This window comes from Erinaceus europaeus, chromosome 2, assembly GCF_950295315.1.
Source record: "Erinaceus europaeus chromosome 2, mEriEur2.1, whole genome shotgun sequence".
NCBI classification, from domain to species: domain Eukaryota; kingdom Metazoa; phylum Chordata; class Mammalia; order Eulipotyphla; family Erinaceidae; genus Erinaceus; species Erinaceus europaeus.
In genome coordinates, this window is record NC_080163.1 from 184,281,515 (window position 1) to 184,304,541 (window position 23,027).

At 49.4% G+C, this 23,027-nt stretch overlaps 3 protein-coding genes across 4 annotated transcripts; 1 reads left to right on the forward strand and 2 right to left on the reverse strand.

The window, feature by feature from the left end:
* Positions 1–2,969: 2,969 nt before the first annotated feature.
* On the reverse strand, positions 2,970–12,770 carry NFKBID (NFKB inhibitor delta). The gene is made up of 11 exons (XM_016194214.2): positions 12,386–12,770; positions 12,188–12,248; positions 10,580–10,797; positions 10,156–10,346; positions 8,916–9,021; positions 8,668–8,814; positions 8,497–8,548; positions 8,252–8,400; positions 5,385–5,501; positions 4,420–4,584; positions 2,970–3,626 (listed from the first exon to the last, which is right to left on the reverse strand). Exons 1-11 carry the CDS (start codon positions 12,689–12,691, stop codon positions 3,573–3,575), a joined length of 1,566 nt encoding a protein of 521 aa, XP_016049700.2. The 5' UTR covers positions 12,692–12,770; the 3' UTR covers positions 2,970–3,572.
* Positions 12,771–14,024: 1,254 nt separating this feature from the next.
* Positions 14,025–16,647, forward strand: HCST (hematopoietic cell signal transducer). 2 transcript variants are annotated; one of them, XM_060185778.1, is made up of 5 exons: positions 14,025–14,252; positions 15,307–15,450; positions 15,838–15,861; positions 16,125–16,256; positions 16,494–16,647. In XM_060185778.1, exons 2-5 carry the CDS (start codon positions 15,408–15,410, stop codon positions 16,535–16,537), a joined length of 243 nt encoding a protein of 80 aa, XP_060041761.1. In that variant the 5' UTR covers positions 14,025–14,252; positions 15,307–15,407; the 3' UTR covers positions 16,538–16,647. The 2 variants fall into 2 exon arrangements, with proteins under 2 accessions (XP_060041761.1, XP_016049701.1); XM_016194215.2 differs by having other exon boundaries at positions 15,348–15,450.
* A 146-nt stretch (positions 16,648–16,793) lies between these two features.
* TYROBP (transmembrane immune signaling adaptor TYROBP) lies at positions 16,794–20,185 on the reverse strand. Its single transcript, XM_007536900.3, has 6 exons — positions 20,103–20,185; positions 19,755–20,014; positions 19,309–19,335; positions 19,035–19,169; positions 18,816–18,862; positions 16,794–16,998 (listed from the first exon to the last, which is right to left on the reverse strand). Exons 2-6 carry the CDS (start codon positions 19,813–19,815, stop codon positions 16,933–16,935), a joined length of 336 nt encoding a protein of 111 aa, XP_007536962.1. The 5' UTR covers positions 19,816–20,014; positions 20,103–20,185; the 3' UTR covers positions 16,794–16,932.
* Between the last annotated feature and the right edge of the window lie 2,842 nt (positions 20,186–23,027).

The following is a 23,027-nucleotide window of genomic DNA, read 5'->3' on the forward strand; positions in this document are numbered from 1 at the left end:
AGCACCACTCCACTGCTCATAAAGCCTCTCACCCCCACCCCATGCAGTGGCTAGCGGCTTGAACTCACACATGGCAAAGTGTGCACTCCACTGGGTGAACTCTTCCCTAGCACCCTGCTGATAAATTTTTAAATGGCATGGAAGCATTCATACGGTGCCCAGCCTGTGCTAGGCAGGCACTAATACCCATCACTCGGTACACTTAACCATTATTTCTATTCCATATTTTGTTGTTGTTTGCCACAGCACTACTCAGCTATGGCTTTAGGTGGTGCTGGGAATTGAACCTGGGAGCTAAGAGCTAAGGGTCAAAGTCAGCAGTTCAACTCACGCCAACTGCTCAGTGTCTGTACTCTGAAATATTTGCAAACCTGCTGTTCAGGTTTGCACTGCAAAATTGCAGGTGATACGCCTCTAAAACACTGAACGTTTTCACTTTTACCACAACTTCCCAGAAGGTGGCAGTAATGTGTCATAAACTAATGTCTGAACAGCAGTTTTCTGACGGATGGCTTCAGGAGGGAGTACTATTTCTAATTCTTTTAGTTAATTAAAAATTTCAACTTGTGGTCCGGGAGGTGGCGCAGTGGTAAAGCTTTGGACTCTCAAGCATGAGGTCCCGAGTTCGATCCCCGGCAGCACATGTGCCAGAGTGATGTCTGGTTCTTTCTCTCTCCCTCTATCTTTCTCATAAATAAATATTAAAAAAAATTTCAACTTAAGGAGGCCGGGCAGTGGCACACTGGATTAAGTGCACATAGTATGAAGTGCAAGCAGCCGCACAAGGATCCTGGTTTGAGCCCCCCCACCCCCGGCTTCCCACCTGCAAGAGGAAAGCTTTACAAGCAATGAAGCAAGTCTGTGGGTGTCTCTCCCTATCTTCCTTCCTTTTTCAATTTCTCTCTGTCCCAGCCAATAAAATTAAAAAAAAAAAAAAAAGGATGCCAGGAATAGTGGATTCATAGTGCAAGCACTGAGCCCTCAGTGCTTTTTTTTTTTTTTTTTTTTTTTGCCTAGGAGAAAAAAAATAACTGAAGCGTCACATTATTGCGGGGACGCCGATCTTATAGGATTGTCACTACACATTTCCACATTCTGAGATAGGTGTCAGTATCTCTCATCCTCCCCAAACCATCCTATTCTACCACAGGGACTTAAAACGACAACCTTCCCCTCTCCCTTCTGAGTCCCCAAATCCTCTGCAATAGACTGCAGTCCATTGCTATTTCACCCTGAATTACCCTTTGCTTTATTTCCTAGATCCCATCTGTGGGTGAGGTCATCTAGTATTACTTCTTCTCCTGGCTTATTTCAGTCAACATGATTCCCTTCACTCTATTTCTAGTTCTCCCAAAGGAGTGAAAGACCTGTCAGCTTACAGCTGCTCTTTACAACATATGCATATAAATATAGGTCATGTGTGTTAATTATACATGGTAGTTACTGAGAGTAAGATGCCTAAGTGATACAAGTTAGAACCCAGTTTGCAATATCATTCTGATACTGGTTATAGCTTCAGTTGTACTCAGATGACCCTAGCAAAATTTGTCCAGTACCACAGAAAGGAAAAGCTGCCTTTGTGTTTTCACAACCAAGGATGATAATGGATAAGCTCCCAGTAGGTAGGAAATGAAAGATCATTTTGCTCAATATGTTCAGTGGTGGTTCCTTAACAATGTTTACATTTTAATGGCAACACTTAGAGTAATTAACTTTTTTTTATAAAAATGCTATTGTTTAATTTCCAATAGGAAAAATGACTTTGCTTTGTTCATCTAATGTTCTTATGCCCACAAGATATCCTTCTTTTCCCAGAGAAAAATGTGTTAATTTTTCTTTTAATAAGGCACCTTTTCTGAGATATTTTATCATGTGAAATTGTTGTAGGTGTGTTGCTACTTGTTATATACATTAACAGAATATAAGTCACTGTCAACAATGAAATATGCACATTCTGTGTGTGTAGAAATGGAGCCCCACTGTAGTCTGGGAGGCGGTGCAGTGAATGAGTTGCTAGATAGATTCTCTAGCCTGAGTTTGATCCCCAGCAGTACATGTACCAGAGTGATATCTGGTTCTCTCTCTCTTCCCCTCCCTCTCATTAATAAGTAAATAAAATTAAGTAAGAAATGGAGCCCCACACATGTGCAATTCTACCTCTCTGGGCCCCTTTTTTCAATCAGGTAGTGGGGGGTGGGGATGGAGTGGGGTGACATAGCACCATCCCTATGACGCAGGACTCAAACTGGGGCTGAGCGTGGCAAAGCTGGCATCCTACCAGTGAACTCTCTCTTCAGCCCCAAATGTCATTATTTTATGTACCACAATGTAAAAAAGTATGCAGAATTTATAAAGTCATACAGTGGAATATAAGATGAATTCCATCTAAATTCTTGGAACTGATGAAATACAACATATTCTGGGACTGGGCAGTAGCACAGTGGTTAAGTATACACATTACCATGTGCAAGGACTCAGGTTCAATTCCTACCACCACCACCACAAGCCAGAACTGAGCAGTGCTCTGGTCTTTCTCTATATTTTTCCTCTTTGTATCACTTCCATTAAAACGAAATCAAAGTATTTATAAAAATAATGATAATGATACCACCACACACACACTTCAGCATGCTCTCCACTGAGTGAGGGAGCTAGAGGAATCTGTGCCACCTCCCGTCAGTCATGGCTGGGATGTGAGATGAACTTGTTGGCAGTTACGGCTTGCTACACTCAGAGCAAGGGCAGAGCAGGTACTGGTGCTCTGGGAATGGCCACAGGCAGAGAGACTCCTGTGATGGCCCCTGGCAGTCAGACCACCAGGTGCTGACAGGTGAGAAGTGCCTGGGATTCAGCCCCCAGTGTCTATACACATCCTACCCACCCAGGCACACTCATCCAGACATGACTCCAGAGTCAGGAGCCACTGTCACATGCGTTCAGACACCAATGCCCCAGAGATTAAGCAACAATTCAAGTCCAAATTGAGTTTAATGGGGAGTTTCTAAGAGGGGAGGGATTCACTGGAGTGCTGAGGCCTGGGGCAGGGGCCTGCTGAATTCTGAATTAGGAAGCAGGAGGACCTAAGGATTCTAAAAGAGTCCTGACTATGTCTCAGGATGAAGGACCTGAGAGTGTGGGTCCTGGGGAGGGTTGGGTGTCATCCTAGGAGGTCTATTAAAATGCTATTGGGGTTTATGCTTTTGGGGTGTTCTAAGTACCCTGTAGGGAATTTACATCTGGGGTTCCAGGTAAGAAGAGTCAGGGGAGGGAATTCCAACTGATCCCAGAGGGGAAAGCGCTAGGTATCCAGGGTGTTTCACAGAAACAGGCAAGGGGCCTCGATTTCACAGAAATCATCAAGGGGCTCCTTGTGGATGGAAGAGGGGTATCACATTACCCCAAATATTGGGGATTGTTTACCCCTCCCAGCAGCCATTCTGGGGTTTTAATGTAAGACCCCAATGGCAGGACATTCCACATACATTATCATGAATTTGCAACAATAGCATACGCTGACTGTCCCACAGGACGGTGGGGACTGGAAAAATCAGTCCAGGTTCTGGATTTGAGTCCTAAGAGGACAGACCTGGGGGCGCCACACGGCTCCTCTTCAATAGCTGCCGGAGCTGTAAAGAAAACAAGGCAGGGGGAGAAATATGGAAGGTCAGAAGGTGAAGTTGCGGAGGAGGAAGGTGGAAAGATGGCGCAGCTGGTGGAGTGCAGCATGCTACAATACACAAGGACACAAGCTCCCACTCCCACCTGCAGGGGGAAACTTCATGAGAGGAAAAACAATGTCCCCAAAGGTATCTATTGTCTTTCTTCCCCTCCATCTCCCCTGCCCCTCTCATTTTTCTTTGTCTCTAATCAATAAATAAATAAACAATTTTTTTCTTCTTTACCAGAGCACTGCTCAGCTCTGGGTTATGGTGGTACAGGGGATTGAACCTAAAACTTTGGAGCCTCCGGTCATTTCATAACCATTATGCTATCTACCCCCACCTTTTTTTTTTTTAAGTAGGGGAATATACCCTGTGAGGTTTGGGCTCAGAGAAAAGCTAAGAGAAGTGAATTGGATTTGAAGGTCAGAGGTTCCGCGTCTGGACTAGAGGTGAAAGTGAAGGTGTGGGTTCACACACTGAGAAAAAGCTCAGCAGTCAAAAGTAGGGGATGAAGGGGAAGGTACTGTGGGGTTGGGAGTTCCCAGTCTGGGATAAGACTTCAGCAGAAAGCCAAAGGCAGACTTCCCCCCTCCCCTAAGGACTCAGCTTCAAAGGCTAGGAGTCCTACTTAGAGGTCAAAGGTCACACCCTGAGGTCAGGGTTTGGGGTTGGAAATAGAGGCCACACATTAAGGTCAGGATTATGGGAAGGTCAAGACCACCCTGGAAAGTCAGAAATGGGTGGGATCAGTGCTCACCCCCTCGGGGCCCGGGCCAGAACGTAGCAGGTGAACAGGCTGCTCATTCTCCAGGTTGCGCAGTGTCGGATCTGCCCCAGCAGTCAGCAGGCGCCGCACAATAGCCTCCTGGGTTGGTCCAGGAGGCAGGGCGGCTGCCATGTGCAGGGCTGTGTTCCCATGGGCCTGTGGACAGTGGGGAGGGCTCGTGAGGCTCTACTTGGCTGGCCTGGGTCCTCAAGTCCCTCCTGCCCCCTTTCACAACCAGATCCCCAATGATCCCGCTCTACATCCTACACACCCCCCAGTCTACATCCACATCCTACATAGCCCATCACGTTTTTAAATTTTTATTTATTTCCTCTTTTTTTAAATTGTTGTTGTAGCTATTATTATTGTTGTTGTTATTGATGTTGTCGTTGTTAGGACAGGGAGAAATGGAGAGAGATGCGGAAGACAGGGGGGAGAGAAAGATAGATACCTGCAGACCTGCTTCACCGCCTGTGAAGTGACTCCCCTGCAGGAGGGGAGCCAGGGGCTCGAACCAGGATCCTTAGGCCGGTCCTTGTGCTTTGCGCCACATGCGCTTAACTCGCTGAGCTAACGCCCGACTCCCACGTTTTTAAATTTTTATTGCCACTACAGTTATCACTGAGGCTCAGTGCCAGCACTACAAATACACCCCTCCTTGTGGCCATTCTTCCCCTCTTCCTATTTTATTAGATAGGACAGAGAAAAATTGAGAAGGGAGGGGGAGATAGACAGGAAGAAAGACACCTACGGACCTGCTTTATGACTCCTGAAGCGTCCCATGGCAGGTGGGGAGTAGGGGCTCAAATCCAGGCCCTTGAGCATGGTGACATGTGCATTCAGCCAAGTGTACCACCACCTGGCCCCCACATATCTTGTCTCTTCATGGCTGTGGCCCAGGGGACTCACACCAGGGCACATCTCACACACCCCCCCATTTTCCAGTCTGCACTCACCTTCATGTTGACAAAGGCCCGCAGGTCTCCCCGTGGAAGCTCCAACAGCAGCTGGACCAGGGTAGGGTTGGCGGCCTGCACAGCCAAGTGCAGAACAGTCTTGTTGCTTTTAATCTCCTGTGTGAGTGGAAATATGCCAAGGGGTCAGGCCAGTCTTCTGTCTCCCTCTGTCTTCCACAGGGCCCAAGAGTCATTAAAGACCCTGTTTCCTCCTTTGCCAGTCCCAACTCAGGGTGTCTCACACAGCTGTGTGTGTTGTACACTTCGGAGGGACCATGTTCAGAAAGGATGCCTTTCACATCACATGACCAAAGAGCTGTACATTCACTATGAGAGTTTTTCAGCCCAAGTGTCTTTGGGAAAAAGGTTCCTTTTCTTGGGGCCAGGTGGTAGCCCACCTGGTTGAGCAGACACATAACCATATGTAAGGCCTAGTCCCTGCAAATGGGGGACCTGGGGCTTGAACTTGGGCCTTGTGCCTAGGAGGTTTTTAGTGAAAAAAACAATTCTATGTATACTGTTTCAGAGTCAAGTGGAAATTTGAACACAGCCAAGGTATTTGATATTTTGAGGTTACTGTTTCTGTCTTTTATTATTATTATTATTACTAAGATGGAATAATGAGTGCTGAAGTTGGGTAACGAGACTAAAGAGTTTTCATCTTTTATTTATTTATCTAGGCATCATGGAGTCACTCCAGGCTGACTTTTTTTTTTTTATTGCCACAAGGGTTATCACTGGGGCTTGGTGCGCCTACCGACCAATTCGCTGTTCCTGGCAGCCATTTTTCTTCCTTTTTATTTGAGGATAAAGAGAAATTGAGAGGGGGACCAGGTGGTGGCACACCTGGTTGAGCGCACATGTTACAACGCACAAGGACTGGGGTTCGAATCCTTGGTCCCTACCTGCAGAGGGAAAGCTTTGCAAGTGGTGAAGCAGTACTATAGGTGTCTCTCTGTCTGTCTCCCTCTCTATCTCCCCTTTCCCTCTCGATTTCTGGCTGTCTATATCAAATACATAAATAAACAAAAATAATCAAAGTATTTTTAAAAAAGAAATTGACAGGAGATTGAAGAGGAGATAGGGAGGAAAAGAAAGACACTTTTTTTGACACTCATGAAGCTCCTCTCTGCAGGTGAGGACTGAGGGCTCAAACCTGGGTCCTTACATATGGTGACATGTCTTTTTCATTTATAAAGACAGACTAAAAGAGACAGAGAGACACCACAGCACTGGAGTTTTCCTCAGTGCCATGTAGCACTTCCCATATGGTGTTGGGGCTCTCAAACCTGGCAAGGTTCTCAAACATGACAAGGCAGACACCCCACAAATTAAGCTATTTCTCTGGCTCTAGCTCTTATCTTTTACACCACATGAGTGGCTGGGTAAGTTGTGGTATATATACACAATGGAATACTACTCAACTATTAAAAATTATGAATCCACCTTCTTCACCTCATCTTGGATAGACATTGAGGGAATTCTGTTAAGTGAGATAAACCAGAAAGAGATGGATGAATATGGGATTATCTCACTCACAGACAGAAGTTGAAAAATAAGAACAGAGGGAAAAACAAAGCAGAACTTGGACTGTATCTGGTGTATTGCACCAAAGTAAAAGACTCTGGGGCTGCGGGAAGAGGGGGTATTCAGGTCTTGGAATATGATGGTGGAGGAGGATCTAAATGAGCGGTTAGAGTGTTAGGCAGAAAACTGAAAAATGTTACATATGTACCAACTACTATTAATTAACAAATCATTAATTCCCCCACTACCACCAATAACGGGGAAAAAAACAGAAATTAGAGAAAGTAATAATGGAACAAAAAGTGTTTGTGAGGATTCAGTAAGTTAATCCATGAAGCCCAGTGTTTAATGAATAAAAAGTGCTAAGTAGCTGGGGAGATAAATATAGTTGGTGCAGTAGGTGTATTTATAAGTATGAGGTCCTGGGTTCAATCCCTGGCATTGAATGTGCCAGTATGATTTCTGGTCTCTCTCCTTCTCTTCTCTATGTTATTATTATTCTTTTACAATTTATTTATTCATGGGAAAGATAGGAGAGAAAGAACCAGATTTTCACTCTGGTACATGTGCTGCTAGGGATTGAACTCAGGACCTCATGCTCGAGAGTCCAATGCTTTATCCACTCTGCCACCTCCCAGTCTACTCTCCTCTCTATGTTATTAACAAATAAAAATGTGTGTGTGTGTGTGTGTGTGTTTTAATGCTAGAAGGATGAGGGAGATAGCATAATGGTTTTGCAAACAGATTCTCATGTCTGAGGTTCCAAGGTCTCAGGTTCAATCCCCTGCACCACCATAAGCCAGATCTGAGAGGTTCTCTGGTTAAAAAAAAAAAAAAGCCTATAGACAGGTAGTGGTGCACTGGGTAGTATGTACACATTGCCATGAGCAAGGAAGGACCTGGGTTTAAGACCCCAGTCCCCACCTGTAGTAGGGGAAGCTTCACTCACAGTGAAGCAATACTGTAGGTATTTTTATCTCTCCCTCTCTATCTTCCCTTTCCCTCTCAATTTCTCTGTTACTATCCAAAAGAGAAAAAGTGAAAGAAAAAGGGGGTGGTGTGAGGTGGGAAATGCCACTGGAAGCAGCAGAACCATCATGTAGACACTGAGTCTAGTGATAACCCTGGTGGCAATTTAAAAAAAAAAAAGAGCTTGATAAATATAAGCTAAGTTCAGTAATATTCTAAGTTGACAACTAGGGCACAGAGAGTTATGAAGTTATGCACACTAAGTCACGACCTATGAAGTAGCAAAATTAACATTTGGAATCCCTGGAGATCCAGGAGCCCTCTATCCCTGTGCATCCTCTCCCCTCCGAGGGGCTGGTCACCCAGCTTACCTGGCTGGTGTGATCAGCACCCATGTGCAGCAACATCTGAACACAGGTTAGCCTATCTCGTGCCTGGGCACTCAGCATCCGAGGACATGGGTCCGGTGGGTGCATAGCAACATTGAGAGCCAGGGTGGCTGTGTGGAGTGGGGTGAGGCCTGCAAAAGGGAGACAGTGAGGGTTCTGTACCAGAAGCACCCACCCCACCAACCCTGCCCACCATACCTGTCACTCCTGCCTACCACCCAGCTTACCCTCGAAGTCTCTGGCTTCCAGGTCAACTCGAACCCCTGAGTTGAGCACAGCCTGGAAGGAAAAAAGGTAGAGTGCTGATTTAGGATCTCCCTGGGTCTGCTAGCCTTGGAAGCTGGGATCTGGAAAGCCAATCCAACCCATTCCCCGCCCCATCTTCCAGGTGGCCATACCGAGAGAACTCCTGGGAGCCCATACGTAGCGGCCACGTGCAAGACAGAACGTCCCTGATGGTCAGTAGCATTGGGCTCTGCTCCCAGGTTCAGCAGGTCCTCCACAATCAGGGGCTGGTTGGCAGCAGCAGCCACCAGGAGAGGTGTCTGTAGGTGACAGCAAAGGTTAGTCTGGGTCCTCAACCTCCTCCTCTGTGAAAAAAAGGATCCCAGTCCCTCAAATCCAGGAGTCAGAGTCCAGACCTCACCTTGCCCTTATGCTCTCGAATGTCCAGATGTTTGTACACTTGGAGCACCTCTGCGGCGGCATATGCTGCCCAGCGCAGTCCCCGAGCTGCAAACAGATGCAGGAGCCTGGGGACAGGTGGGGGACAACAGTGAGCAAAGACCCTCAGCTGAGCCTGGAGCCTTGGACTCTGCTCTCCTATAATGGGGTGGGGAACATCCCTGAAATCATTTGGTCTAGTCCTGCCAAGGCAGGACTCAAAATTCAATAAATCCAGGAGTTTTTTTTTTTTTCATAGCAACAGTAAGTGCCTATATTATGTAGTTTTATTTTTTTGCCACTAGGGTTATTGCTGAAGCTGATATCTGTACAACAAATCCAATGCTCCTGAGGCCATTTTTTTTTTCTTTACTGGGCCCCCTCATTTCATGGGATAAGACAGTGAGAAAATGAAAGGGGTCGGGGAGGAGAGAGTGAGAAAGAGAGGAATCTCCAGCACTGTTTCACTGTTTATGAAGTTTCTCCCTGTAGGTGGTATTGGGGGCTTGAACCCAGAGTCTTGCAGATGATAATGTGTACACTCAACCAGGTGTGCCACTGTTAATTTTTAAAAAATATTTCATTCATTTATTGGATAGAGGAGAGAGAAATCTAATCTAGAGAAAAGGGGGAGATAGAGAGGGAGAGACAGAGATACCTGAAGCACTGTGTCACCACTCATTAAGCTTCTCCCTTGCAGATAGGGACCAGGGGGCTTGAACCCAGGTGCTTGCACACTATGTGTGCATTCAACCAGGTGCACCACTACACCCAGCCCCCTACAAATGCTAATTTTTTTTTAAATTTAAATTTTTATTTATTCCCATTGTTGCTGTTATTGATGTTGTTGGATAGGACAGAAAGAAATGGAGAGAGAGGAGGGGAAGACAGAGAGGGGGAGAGAAAGATAGACACCTGCAGACCTGAATCACCGCCTGTGAAGCGACTCCCCTGCAGGTGGGGAGCCAAGGGCTGGAACCGGGATCCTTACACCAGTCCTTGGCTGTGCTTAACCCGCTGCGCTACCACCCAAATGCTAATTTTTTTTTAAATTTCTTTATTGGGGAATTAATGTTTTACATTTGACAGTAAATACAATAGTTTCTATATGCATAACAACAAATGCTAATTTTAAAGCTATTTTGTAAGTCTGATGAATGATGTTATAAATATCCAAATGGTCCCTGGCAGAAAAAAGGTTCATAGCCTTGTCCTATACTCACGTGTCTCCTTCCTCATCCTGGGCCAGCAGCTGCTGTGGCCCCAGAGCCAGCATGTGAGCACGGGCTGTGTCCAGGGATGGTCCAGTAACCACAGGGGGCAGCTGTGGGGGTCCTGAGGAGAGTCCAGAGCCTCTCCAGGCTCCTGTATGAGGTAGAAGAGGTTCTGCACAGAGCCGGGTATCCAGGGGGTCCTAAGGGTGCAGGTGGTAGGGAGAGTCAGTTCCATTTCTTTCTTCCCCAGCCATCACACACACACACATACACACACAAAGAGTGCCAGGTGTGGCTGGGCATCTCATCTGGGGTTCAGTTCTGCCATCAGAGAAATGGGATCCTAACCCAGGTATCTTAGAATGCCGCCCGAGGGTGACTGGGAAGGTTAGGGGACCTCGAGCTTCCTGTTCACACTCTGAATTTCACTCACCTCCATCCCAGAGGGGAATGGTCCCAGACGCCCTGGGTCCAAGGGTGGGTAGAAGTCAGGAGTCAGGAAAGTTTCAGCAGCAGAAGTAGGGTAAGAATAGGAGCTTTCTGTGTAGGCAGCAGGCGTGTTGGGGTCCCAGTCTGGAAAGCTCGCTGGGGGGGCCAGGTTGCTGGATCCAGAGCTCAGAGGCTCCTGGTGCACTGGGAAGTGAGTATGGCCTATGGGTGAGGAGGAGCGGGACTGAGTTAGGGAAGGCACAGTCAAGGCGTAAGGAGCAGAGTGAGGGCCAGAATCTTCCAAGGAACTGGAAGTCAGTACTTTTGATACACAAAGGGGCTGGGACCTATAATCCTGCGACATTGTGGCATGAGAAACTGCTCAGCTAGTGGAGCACAGGACTAGTGTGCCCAAGGCTCTCAGTTTGATGCTGGGTGCCGCATGTGCTAGAGTGATGCTCTGACATCTCTCTCGTGAAACCATCTACCTCATACAAAGTTAGTTAACACATTTTTTAAATTTCTATTTTTATTTCAGATAGACCAGGAGGCAAAGAAAGTGGAAGAGACCACAGCATCAAAGCTTCCTTAAATGTACTGGGGACAGGGGAGTCGGGCAGTAGTGCAGCGGGTTAAGCACACTACTAACAAGGATTGGAGTTAGGATCCCAGTTTGAGCCCCCAGCTTCCCACCTGCAGGAGAGTCGCTTCACAGGTGGTGAAGCAGGTCTGCAGGTGTCTATATTTCTTCCCCCCTCTCTCCTCTCCACTTCTCTCTGTCCTATCCAACAACAACAGCAATAACAACAACAATAACTACAACAACAGTTAAAAAAAAAAAAGGCAACAAAAGGGAAAATAAATAAATAAAAAAAATGTTTAAAAAATATTTTTTAAAAAATGCACTGGGGACAGAACTCAAACTTGGGTCACACACTTGGCAAAGTAGCACACTATTCAGGTGAGCTATTTTGCTAGCCTAATTAAATAAATCTATAAAAATAAAGGAAGAGAGGGCGTGGGGTACAAAGCATAATGGTTATGCAAAGAGTCTCTCAAGCCTGAGGCTCTGAAGTCCCAGGTTTAAGCTCCTGTACCACCATAAGCCCAAGCTGAGCAGTGCTCTGGTAAATAAATAAATAAATAAAAATAAAAATAAATAAAAGAAGAGGAGGAGAATAAAGGGAAAAGGAAGGAAGGATCCTATGCAGTTCAGGAGGTGCAGAAGACAAAGTTCTAAGTGTTGGACTCTCAAGCCTGTGGTTCCAAGTTTGACCCTTAACATTAAATCACCAGAGTGATACTTTGGCTCCTCTCTCTTTTTCACTATTAAATCAATAAACCGTTCAAAAGAATTCAGAGCCATTAAAAGGTTGACATTCTAGCTTCCTGTGGCATCAAAAGGGCTGGGTCCCTGGGACTCCCCCTAAAGGACTACGTGCATAACCTAATAGGCTCCAGAGGCACTGGAAGGTTAAAATTCTACTGGGTCTCAGCAAAAAGGAAAGCCCATCACTTAAGATCTCAAAGTTTCAAGAGCTGGGATGTTTGCCTGTCTGAAGGAAGTTCAGGGGGTCGGAGCTGATGGAACCAGGTAGCTGTCCAGACTTACCAGCCTCCCCTTCATTCACAGAGGGGGTCAGGGACAGAGGTGGGGGTGGTGAGAACTGTCCCTGTAGAGTACAAAAAAAAAAAAAAAAGAATGTGAGTGAATGATCTGGCAGCCGCTTCCTCCACAGTCATCCAGACAGGGCCCAACAGGAAACAAGTATCCTCCGTGCAGAGGTTGACAGGGCTCCCCAGGCCTCACCTGTAGCCCCCCAGCGTCAGGCTGCTGCTGGCGGCGCCTCTGTTCTTCCAGGAGCTTCTTCACTGTCTGTGATGGACAGTGGCTGCGTTCATTCCGGCTCACTGGGGGAAGGGGGTGGGGTGGGATGAAGGCACCGCAGCCCTTAGTCACTCCGGTGCGCTGGGGTGTGGGCTGGGCGCCCTCCTCGGCCTCCCGCGCGGAAAAACTGGCGCACACACACAGCAAGTTAAGATTCCGGGTGCGGCGCCCGCCTCCGCCGTTTCCTTCCCTTCGCTCCACGCTTTCCCCTCCGACCCAATTTTCCATCAGCGTCGTGGAAACTGAGGAAGGTGAGGGGCACCTCTGCAGTTCCACTCCACCCCCTCCGTAATTGAAAAAAAAATCCCTCCTCACCCCCAGCTCTTCAGGTCCTGAAGCCTTGGGGTGAGGGTGGGGGCCTCCCTGGAGATGCAAGTCTAGGTCCCACATCTCTGTGCCTGCCAGATGCTCTTTGCTCGGGAAGCCTGGAGTCAGCGGCCCCAGCTCCTCTCCCGGAGGAACCTCAAGGGCAGTACCCACTCCACCATCCCCAATTCATCAGGTACCCAAGGGTGCCATCTCCTCCTCCCGTTTCGGACCCCAAAATCAGGCTCCCTTCTGCAGGAGTCTAGGAGCAGAGTACCCCGTTCCCCAAAGCCAGGGGTCCCCACCCTCAGCCTCCTGCTCCCTGAGGCCAGGGAGTCCAGTTGACAGGTGTCCAGAGCACGCAAGTCGCGAATCCTGGAGCTCAATCCTCGCTCCCCAGGCCGGGGTTCCGGCCGAGGAAGGGTTAAAGGGGGAGGAGCAGGTCGGAAAGTGCGGGTCCGCTACGCGCTGACGTCACGGCGCTCTCGCAAGGGAATCTTCCGCCCCCGCTCTGCCCCCTCTGTGCAGCAGGTGTCCGGCGGGGGGGCGGGGCGCGCGGCCGAGCGTGGCGCCCGTGGAATCTCCGCACGCGGGGACTTCCCGCCCGCAGGGCACCCGGGCCGGGCGGCCACTCGGGGAATCCCGGGGCACTAGCAGGGTCCGGACAGCCAGCATCCCCGGGCGCCCCACGTTCCCTACCAGACCGCGGAGAGGCTTTAAACAGCCACGCCCCCGACGGCTCCGTCCACACCCCTCCCTGCCCGGAGTTGGGGTCTCCAGCCAGCCCCCCCTCCACCACCACTAAGTCCCGGGATTCCTGACCCCCAGTCTCCTCTACCGTCCCCACCTTCCCAACACCCAGGGATGCAGAATCCCAGCCCCTCACCCCATCACCATCCAGGTGTCCAGACTCCCCCTCTCTGCAGACACGGGATGCCCTCACTCTCAGGCCCCGCGACGGGGAGCCCCCGCCGGACCCCTCGGGTCTCTGGAGGCCAGGTCCCCTGCCCCAGCTCCCCGCCCCCCATTCATTACCTCTGGGGTTCCGCGGCGTAGACTGCGGGCCCCCCGGGCCCCGGCCTCGGCGCTGCGCCAGCCTCGCTGTTTCCCCGCGGAGCCGCCGCCGGGTCCCCGATCTTGGCCCTGGGGCCCCCGCGAGTTTTTAAACTGGGGTTCTGGCACCTCCCCGTCCTGTCAGAGCCCCACCCACAGGTCCGGGAGTCCCCGTGTCACCTGGCAGCTCGCGCAGTCCCTGCGGGGCGGGGCGGGGCGGGGCGGGGCTGGCGCTGAGGACCCATTTCAGCTTCCCGGAACGTAGGGGCCAGGGACCCCATCTTTAGTCTGAAAGAGAAGGGTATGAAGGAGAGCGTGGGGGATCCTGAACTTACTACTAAGTCTCTGGTGGCAATGGAGGAGGTGCTGCGAGGATTTAGTATTATCTGTTCCTGGGGGATCTGAACTTCCTGTTCTCCAGGCAGGAAAGGTCGGTAGATAAGAGTGACATAGAAGGATTCACATTTTTTCTCCCCCACATTACATACCCCCCCCTTCTCGTTTATTCATGAATCATTTAAAAAATAACTTGGTGCTGGCAAAATAGCTCACTTGGGTAGCGTACCTACTTTGTTATGCCCACTCCAGCCTGGCCCACCGCACTGGAGGGAGCCTGTCTCTCTCTCTAGGTGTGTGTGTGTGTGTGTGTGTGTGTGTGTGTGTGTGTGTGTGTGTAATAGCCAAACCGGAGTAGCAAAACCTCTGCAAGGGAAAAAAACAAGAAACCTATTGCTTCAGGAGGGGTCCTTTGCTGGGTGTTGTGGGGCAGTTATGAACTTAACGGGAGGAATTCCCAAACCTCAAGCCCACTGACCTCCCCGTGGGTGGCTGCTTCTCAGTTCCCTTTCTGGTCACTATCCGTAGTGCTGACCAGGTAAACTATTTTCTGCCACACCCTGCTTTCAACCCCCCAGCCCCTTCTCCCTCACTTGCTGCTCCATTTCCCTGGCAGCTTCTTCCTCTTCACACGTACTTGGTATGTGTATGGGGTGTGGTTGGGGGAGGGAGTCTGTGTCTGTATTCACTCCCTGGGCCAACTCAATCCAGACTTACCTTCTCATAGCTGTGTTGTAGTCCTCTGCCTCTCCTCACTAGGCATTTCTCCTACCAGGTGTTTCTACCTCTGTGTGTGTGCCTGGATCTCAGCATTCCCCTCCCTCGGTACTCCTCCCTTCCATTCTTATGCCAAAAGCTTTATCTCCCACTCCCCCTATACACACCCACATCCCCTCCATTGGCACATTGTGTTGACTCTGTCTCTGAAGTCTTTCCAGAGTCACCCTAGGCCCCAGACGCTGATTCACCTGTCACCTCCTATCTGGACAATCATGGCAGCCTTCCTATTTTCTCTGACTCTCTCCCCTTCTCCGCCCCTCTCCCTGAGTCCACCCCTAAGTTTAGTCCCCAAAGAAAGACAAGGACCCACCACTTCTCCCCCCCACGCACTTGCACACACAGGAAACTGATGGTCTTGCCACCAGCAGGGTGACATCCGCTATACAGCCAGCACTATACTTCCCCACAGTGGCTCAGGACTACTCTGGACCCAAGACTTTGAGCAGACCCTTTCTAGCTCAGACCCACCATGGTCCCTTCAGGCAACCTCCTGCTCCTGCTTTTGCTCCCAGGTGAAGCCAGCGGGTATGGGGCTGAGGGTGGCAGGCACAGTATTTGTGAAAGGGGTGGTTTGGGTGGCACCTGAAGGGAGGGGTGGGTAGTAAGAGTGGTTTCTCTCAGTGTGCCCTCTTTTTTCTTCCTGAAAACCCATCTGGCAACTGGGCTTGGTTCTTTGGGGGAGGATAGCCTTAGCCTGTTAACCTCTCTTTCTGATTGCTTCTTTGCTTCCACTTCTGCTTTTCTGTTTCTGTCTCTGGGCATGCCCCCTCTCCTTCATCCCTCATTGGGTCTCTCCAGAGTAACAATGAGATGATGACTTCTCAGGACCTCAGCTCTCCCCAGTACCAAATTTAGGGAACCACTTTCCCTTCTGATCCACTTTCCCTTTCTTTCCCCAGCTGCTGCAGCTCAATCGGCCCCAGGTAAGAAGCCCCTTCCAGCCCTAATACTCCAGAGTTCTAGAATAACCCAGACAACTCTCCAGGACACCTATTCACTGCTTACCCCTCAACTTGGAGCCCCCAGAGTCTCCTATCATGTGCTGCTCTCCCCAAATCAAAGCCCCCAGGACTCTGCCCCCACACCCCAGACTCTCTTTGGGAGTAGTCACCATGCCCAAGAAACAGACTGAGGGTCAGGGTCTGACAGCACCTCGGCATCTTCCCTTCCTGGTTCTGTCCTGCAGGTTCCTGCTCTGGATGTGGGTCCCTCTCCCCATTACTCCTAGCAAGCCTTGTGGCAGTGGATGCCTTGGTGTCGCTGCTCATTGTGCTGGTGGTGTTTGTGAGGACATGTCCAGGAGTGGAGACCACCCAAGGTGAGGGCAGGGGTGTGGCAGGGTCTGGAGGCTGAGTGTGTCCCTAGAGAGGAGGGTCCCTAGAGAGGGGATCCCGGGGAAGCCCTGGAGGAGGTGCTGGGGAAACCCAGGGGAAGGTGCTTTGGGGGAACTCCCAAGGAAACCCCTGAGTCAGAGGGTCTCCCAGGGAGGCTGAGTGGCTGGTGGGTGGTGGGTGGGTGGGAGGCCTCACACCTCTTCTCCTCCACCCACCTCCAGAAGAAGGCAAAATCTACATCAACATGCCTGGTGGCCGGGGCTGACCCTAGTAACTATAACCTTTGACTTCTGACCCTGTCATCTTGGAGTGCTCTTGGTGGCTCAGGAAACCCACTCTCTCTTTTGGTTGCAATAAAGGAATTGAAATATAATATTTTTTGTTGTGATTCTTCCTCAGAGAACCCTTTCTCTGTGAAGCTTCCCTCCTATTTTGTTACTTCTTAATCCATGAGCCCACACCAAAAACTCCACATATGCTCATACCCTCACCCCAGGCGTAAGGAATAACTCAACTTCGTGTTGTATTCTATTGTTTATTTGGGGGTGGCATGAAAAGAGGTCTGATACCTCTATAGATCTGTATGTTGCTGGGAGTAAGACTTGGATGTCAAGAATGGCTAGATTCAGGCCTCAGGTTGTTGTCAGCTGTGACTTGCGTTCATCTGTAGTACTGCCTCTGTGAGTTGAGATCGCTGTAGACATCTGACCTCTGTCCTTGGAGCTCCTAAAGGGATTGAGAGCCAGCATGAGCAGGGATCATCAATGGGAGGGTCCAGCCTTCTCCCATGATCTGTGAGACCACTGGCTGTTTCTTCAACCTTGGAAGAGATCTGTGTCTTTTTTTTTTCTTTTTACCAGAACACTGCTCAGCTCTGGCTTGTGGTGGTGCCATTGGATTTTGTAGTCTCAGGCTTGAAAGAGTTTTAGCATAACCACTATTCTATCTCCCCTGCCCAAGATCTGGATCTTATTGACACATATCTAATGTTCTCCCCCTCATCATTTTTATGCCCTCTCCTACCCCTACTTCCGGTCTCGGGGCCTTTGCATGTACTCTTATTCTCTTTGCCTATTCCACTGTCTTCCTCTAGGTGATTCCTTCTCCTCCTTGAGTCTCAGCTGCTGTCACTTCCTCAGAGGGACATTTCTTGATTTTTTTCATCTATAGTCCCCCCTCTCCCCACTCCAGTCACTAACATAGAGCTTGCTTTATTATAACCTGATGCCTCCCAAAATGATAGTTACTGTTAATTTCTTCCAAATTGGTCTCCCTCAACTAGGACCTGAGTTCTGCTGCTTTGTCTCCTGCCAGTTAGTGTATATATTGTTCAAGAAATGAATTGGATCTGGGAAGACAGCATAATGGTTATGCAAAAGACTTTCACATCTAAGGTCCTGAGATCCCAGATTCAGTCCCCAGTATCACCATAAGCCACAGCTGAACAGTGCTCTGGTAAAAAGAATAAATAAATCCACTGAGTTGGTGCATTTCCCTAATGTCTCACCACACTCAGTAGCTGGAAAACCCCTTCTATCTTCTGGGCCTCCCAGAACCAAAGTCAATGGGTTAAGCACACATGGCACAAAGCGCAAGGACCTGCATAAGGATGCCAGTTCGAGCCCCCAGCTCCCCATCTGCAGGAGAGTCACTTCACAGGCGGTGAAGCAGGTCTGCAGGTGTCTATCTTTCTCTCCCCTTCTCTGTCTTCCTCTCCTCTATTTCTTTTTTTTTTAATTTTTTAAATATTTATTTTATTTATTTATTCCCTTTTGTTGCCCTTGTTGTTTTATTATTGTAGTTATTATTGTTGTTGTCATTGTTGGATAGGACAGAGAGAAATGGAGAGAGGAGGGGAAGACAGAGAGGAGGAGAGAAAGATAGACACCTGCAGACCTGCTTCACCGCCTGTGAAGCGACTCCCCTGCAGGTGGGGAGCCGGGGTTCGAAAGGGGATCCTTATGCCGGTCCTTGTACTTTGCACCACCTGCGCTTAGTCCGCTGCGCTACAGCCCGACTCCCCCCTCCTCTATTTCTCTCTGTCCTGTCCAACAACGACGACAATAATAACTAAAACAATAAAACAACAAGGGCCAACAAAAGGGAATAAATAAATAAATAAATATTTTTTAAAAAATAGAAAGAATAAGGGGGAAAAAAAGAAAAATGGCTGCCAGGAGCAGTAGATTCGTAGCCTCAGTGATAACACTAGTAAAAAAAAAAAAGTTAAAGGCTGATCTGTGGCCTTTGCTCTAATGAGAGCTGCCGCCAACGCCAGCTTGTTCTGAGCTCACCTTTTCCAGAACATTCTGGGGTCAGCCACCACCATCCCTGTATTTTCTCTCCACACATTTTAACCTGAACACAAGGTCAGGAGTGACCATCACAAGCCCCTTTGGAGGTGGCCCACTTGTCTTCAAGGGTTTGGTGAGCTTCAGGGAAGGTGGCTTTTGAGGTGCAGGTCCTGGAGGGACTCAAAGGGTGTTTTAGACCAACACCACAAGACACAGTGAGATGTGAGGAGGAGAAGCTGCTTTTCTTACCTGATAGGGTGACTCGGTCTCAGCCATGCGCTGCTTCCTAGACATTGCTGGGGGGTGGGGTGCAGACAGACAAGGGTGGTTAATGGGGGCCGTTCTGTTGTTGCAGAAGCTGCCCCTCATCACTACCCCTTTGGATGGTTGTGACTTGGGAGTTCAGCCCTCCCTGTCAGGCAAGCCCTCTGTCTCCCAAGCCAGCCAACCCCTTCCCACATCACTCACCTTCCACGGGCCCACGGCTCTGGGGAACCAGACGGCCCAGGGAGTACACCGCCAGGGCGATGAGGAGGGTCAGCACCAAGTCCCCCAGCACAATCCCCGCCAGCACACCTGGGCTCACAACTGAACAGTTGCATTCTGGGAACATGGCACAGTGGGTGGGAGTTGGGGATTGGGAGAAGATGTTAGCATGGCTAGGTGTGGAGAGGCTGGAGAAGGAGCAGGGATAAGGAGGTCTTTAGTAAGTCGGGAGGGGGACTCCAGCATCTAAACCTACCTTGCTGGGCCTGGGCAGGGCTGAAATCTGAGAAAAGAAAAGAAAGGCAAACTAAGATACAGGGATTTCACTGGTGGGGTGGTAGATATGGGAAGTAGGGAGGAAAGGTTACAGCAACTGTGTAGAGAAAGCCTAGTGAGCTCAGTGGGCTGGTGTCAAAGTCATCAAGGCCCTGGACTACACAACTTCCACACCAACTTGTCCTGTTGCGACACCCTTAGCGTCCCCTCCCCCCTGCACCTACCGGAAGCCAAATCTTGGGGACTGAGGCTCTGAGAGAGACCCCCAGAAATCAGAGTGTGGGTGTGGCAGAAAACCTGTTCCAATTCTAACCTCCCCTTGCATTCTCTCTTTCTACCCTATCCCCACCCGCCCCCACCCCTCTGCCCTGCCCCCCAAACCTAGCTCAGGGGTTCAGGTGGCAGCTGCAAAAGCCCCCAACTCACCAGCCAAAATCAGAAGGAGAGGCAGGAGCAGGAGCATGGTGGAGGGTCCAGGGACCCCCATAGTGCAGGCGGTCTGGCCACCCCGTCCAAGGGTCAGCAGGACGTGGTGTGGCGTCTGACCAAGTGAAGGAGGAAGTCTGAAGTGGGTGGTGGCAGGAGGGAGGAGGCAACAATAGGGGAGGGACAGAGACAGATAACACCAGAATGAATTTGGGGCCCAGTCACCCTAGAAGCCAAGATGCAGCTCCCATTGGCAGCGTCTGAAAGATGAAGGGTACATGTGTCAGTCCCACCTCCATCCCCAGCCAGTGGTCAGACAGCCTTGTCACAGCAGGGTCAGTGGCTGACCTTGATTGAAACCAGCTCTGCCCCTTCCTGGGCTGGGAAACCTTGAACAGGTCACTCAAACTCTCCGGGACTCGGTTTTCTCATATATAGAGTGGGACTAAGAAGGCAATGAAACACAGCCAGACTTCTGGGATAGTGGCTGAGTCTTGTTCCCTCTTATAAGCACCAGCTATGAGGATGTGGTGATCTCAACTGTGTGACGTTCATAGGATATTAGGAGCCATCAGGATGTGGGCATGAATGACGTACTGGCACTTGAGACATCCTTATGTGGGGGATGCTATTATCATCGCCATTTTCTTTTTCTTTTTTTTTTTAAACTTTTTATATTTATTTATTTATTGGATAGAAACAGCCAGAAATCAAGAGGGAAGGGGGTGAGAGAGAGGGAGAGAGATAGAGAGACACCTGCAGCCCTGTTTCACCACTCGCAAAGCTTTCCCCTGTAGGTGGGGACTGGGGGCTCAAACCCAGGTCCTTGTGCACTGTAACATGTGCGCTCAACCAGGTGCGCCACCACCCGGCTCCTATCATCCCCATTTTCTAGAAGGAGAGAGACACTGAAGATGGGACTGGAAGCTAGGACCTTGATCTGACAGATATCTGACCCTTAGAACCAAGATGAAAGATGGAGAATAAAGAAGGGGATGGCAAGGCTGAAGAAGAGGAGAGAACCAGAGTGACAAGGATACACACAACACAGAATCGAGGGGACAGTGCAGTGATCAGTGGATGTGGCTGGGCTGTCCCACAGAATGAGGAAGTGACTGGAAGTAAGGACTGAGAGAGGCCACCCTGGAGGAGACAGGAGCTTCTAAGCTCCAGCTGGAGCCTGAGCAGGGCCTGGGGAAGGAGAAACCTGAGGTTAAGGTGCTGGGGGATGGGCCCTGTAGCGGAAGCCCCCATCCCCCATCTAGGCCTCACACCCCACTCCCTGGCCAAGAGCTCTGGAGAGAAAAATGGGAAACTTGATGCTGGTCATAGGACAAACGCTGAGTAGCCAGCTGGGGTGGGGGTTAGAGTGGGTCAGCCATCACTGCTCAGGCCTGGCCTGGTCCTGTGTGCAAATACACCCTACCCACCCCCACCCCACCTCACCCCACAAATGCTGATAAGTGGGGAGTGAGGCTAGAAGACAGACCCTGCTGGCAGGCCAGGCCTTCCCAGGTGCTGGAGCAGAGCAGGCCTGGGGCTGAAAGTGGTGAGGTTCTGGGCCAGTGGGCCCTGGCCACACACCAGTATCCTGGTGGGGAGAGTCTAGAGCAGTGTGTGTGGGGTGGGGGGTGGGGACAGGTTACTGCAAGAGACTAAGTTCTGTTGAGGCAAGCAAGGGTTAATTTCTAAAGAGAAAAGTAAGGGTTAACTTTTTAGTTAAAGAAAAATGCAGCATAAACAGGGCTTTCTACTGCTGTAATCAAAGTGGCCTTGGTTGGTGGCCTTAGAATCTGCTACTTCTCAAGAGTCTGCTGATAACCCAAAGAAGTATGTACAAAAGAAAAAGTAACTTGTTAAGTTTGTTGCTATAAGTTCTTATGGGAAAGTTGATGATTATATAAAAGAGGGGGGCAGTCTTTTGTGGATACAAGTTCAGCTGGGTCTTTTTTTTTTTCTCAAAGCTTCACAGGGACTTCCTGTCTACCCAATTTCTCTATTCCATGCAGATTCCATTTGTTCCCATAGATATAGGTTGAAAGACAGGGAGAGAGAGAGAGAGGTAAAAAGACACCACTGCACTGTTCCACTACTGGTGAAGCTTCCCTTTTGCATGGTGTTTCCATGCGGTGGCTGGGGGAGGGGGTTTGAACCTCAGTCTTCTGCATGTCAAAATATGCTCTCTACTGGGTGAGCTATCCCTCAGTTCCCAAAGTCTATTTTATTATTATTATTATTAATTTTTGCTAGAGACAGAAATTGAGAGGGAAGAGAGAGATAGAGAGACACCTGTGCTCTTGAGACTTCCTCCCGGCTTGTAGCGACCTAGGACTTCAGTCCCTGAATACCAGTCCTTGAGCACTGTAATGTGCGCACTCACCCAGGTGTGCCATCACCCAGCCTCCAAGGTCTATTAATATCTTTTTTTTAAAGCTTTTTTTAAAAAATCATCTTTATTTATTTATTGGGTAGAGACAGGTAGAAATTGAGAGGGAAGGGGTTGATAGAGAGGGAGAGAGACAGAGGTACCTGCAGCCCTGCTTCACCACTTGTGAAGCCTTCCCCGTGCAGGTGGGGACCAGGGGATCGAACCTGGATCCTTGTCCACTGTAACGTGTGCTCAGCCAGTTGCACCACCACCTGGCCCCCTAATATCTTTTTTTAAAATACCACTTCTTTTTTAAAATTATCTTTATTTATTATTGGATAGAAGCAGCCAGAAATTGAGAGAGGAGGAGGAGATAAAGAGACAGAGAGACATCTGCAACCCTGCTTCACTGCTTGTGAAGCTTTCCCCCTGCAGATGGGAACCGGGGTCTTGAACCTGGGCCCTTACATAATGTAACATATGTACTCAACGAGGTGTGCCACCACCCGGCCCCTATTAATATCTTTTTAACTTATTATCAATTTTTTTTGCCTCCAGGGTTATTGCTGGGGCTCAGTGCCTGTACTACAAATCCACTGCTCCTGGAGACCATTTTTCCCCTTTTTGTTGCCCTTGTTTATTGTTGTTGTTGTTATTGTTGTTGTTGTTGCTATTGCTGTCGTTGTTGTTGGATAGAACAGAAGGAAATCGAGAGAGGAGGGGAAGACAGAGGGAGAGAAAGGCAGACACCTGCAGACTTGCTTTACTGCTTGTGAGGCAATCCTCCTGCAAGTGGGGACCCTGGGGCTCAAACGAGGATCCTTACTCTGCCTGTCCTTGCATTTTGTACCAGGTGCGCTTAAACCACTGCGCTACCACCCGGTCCCCTCTTTTAACTTATAACT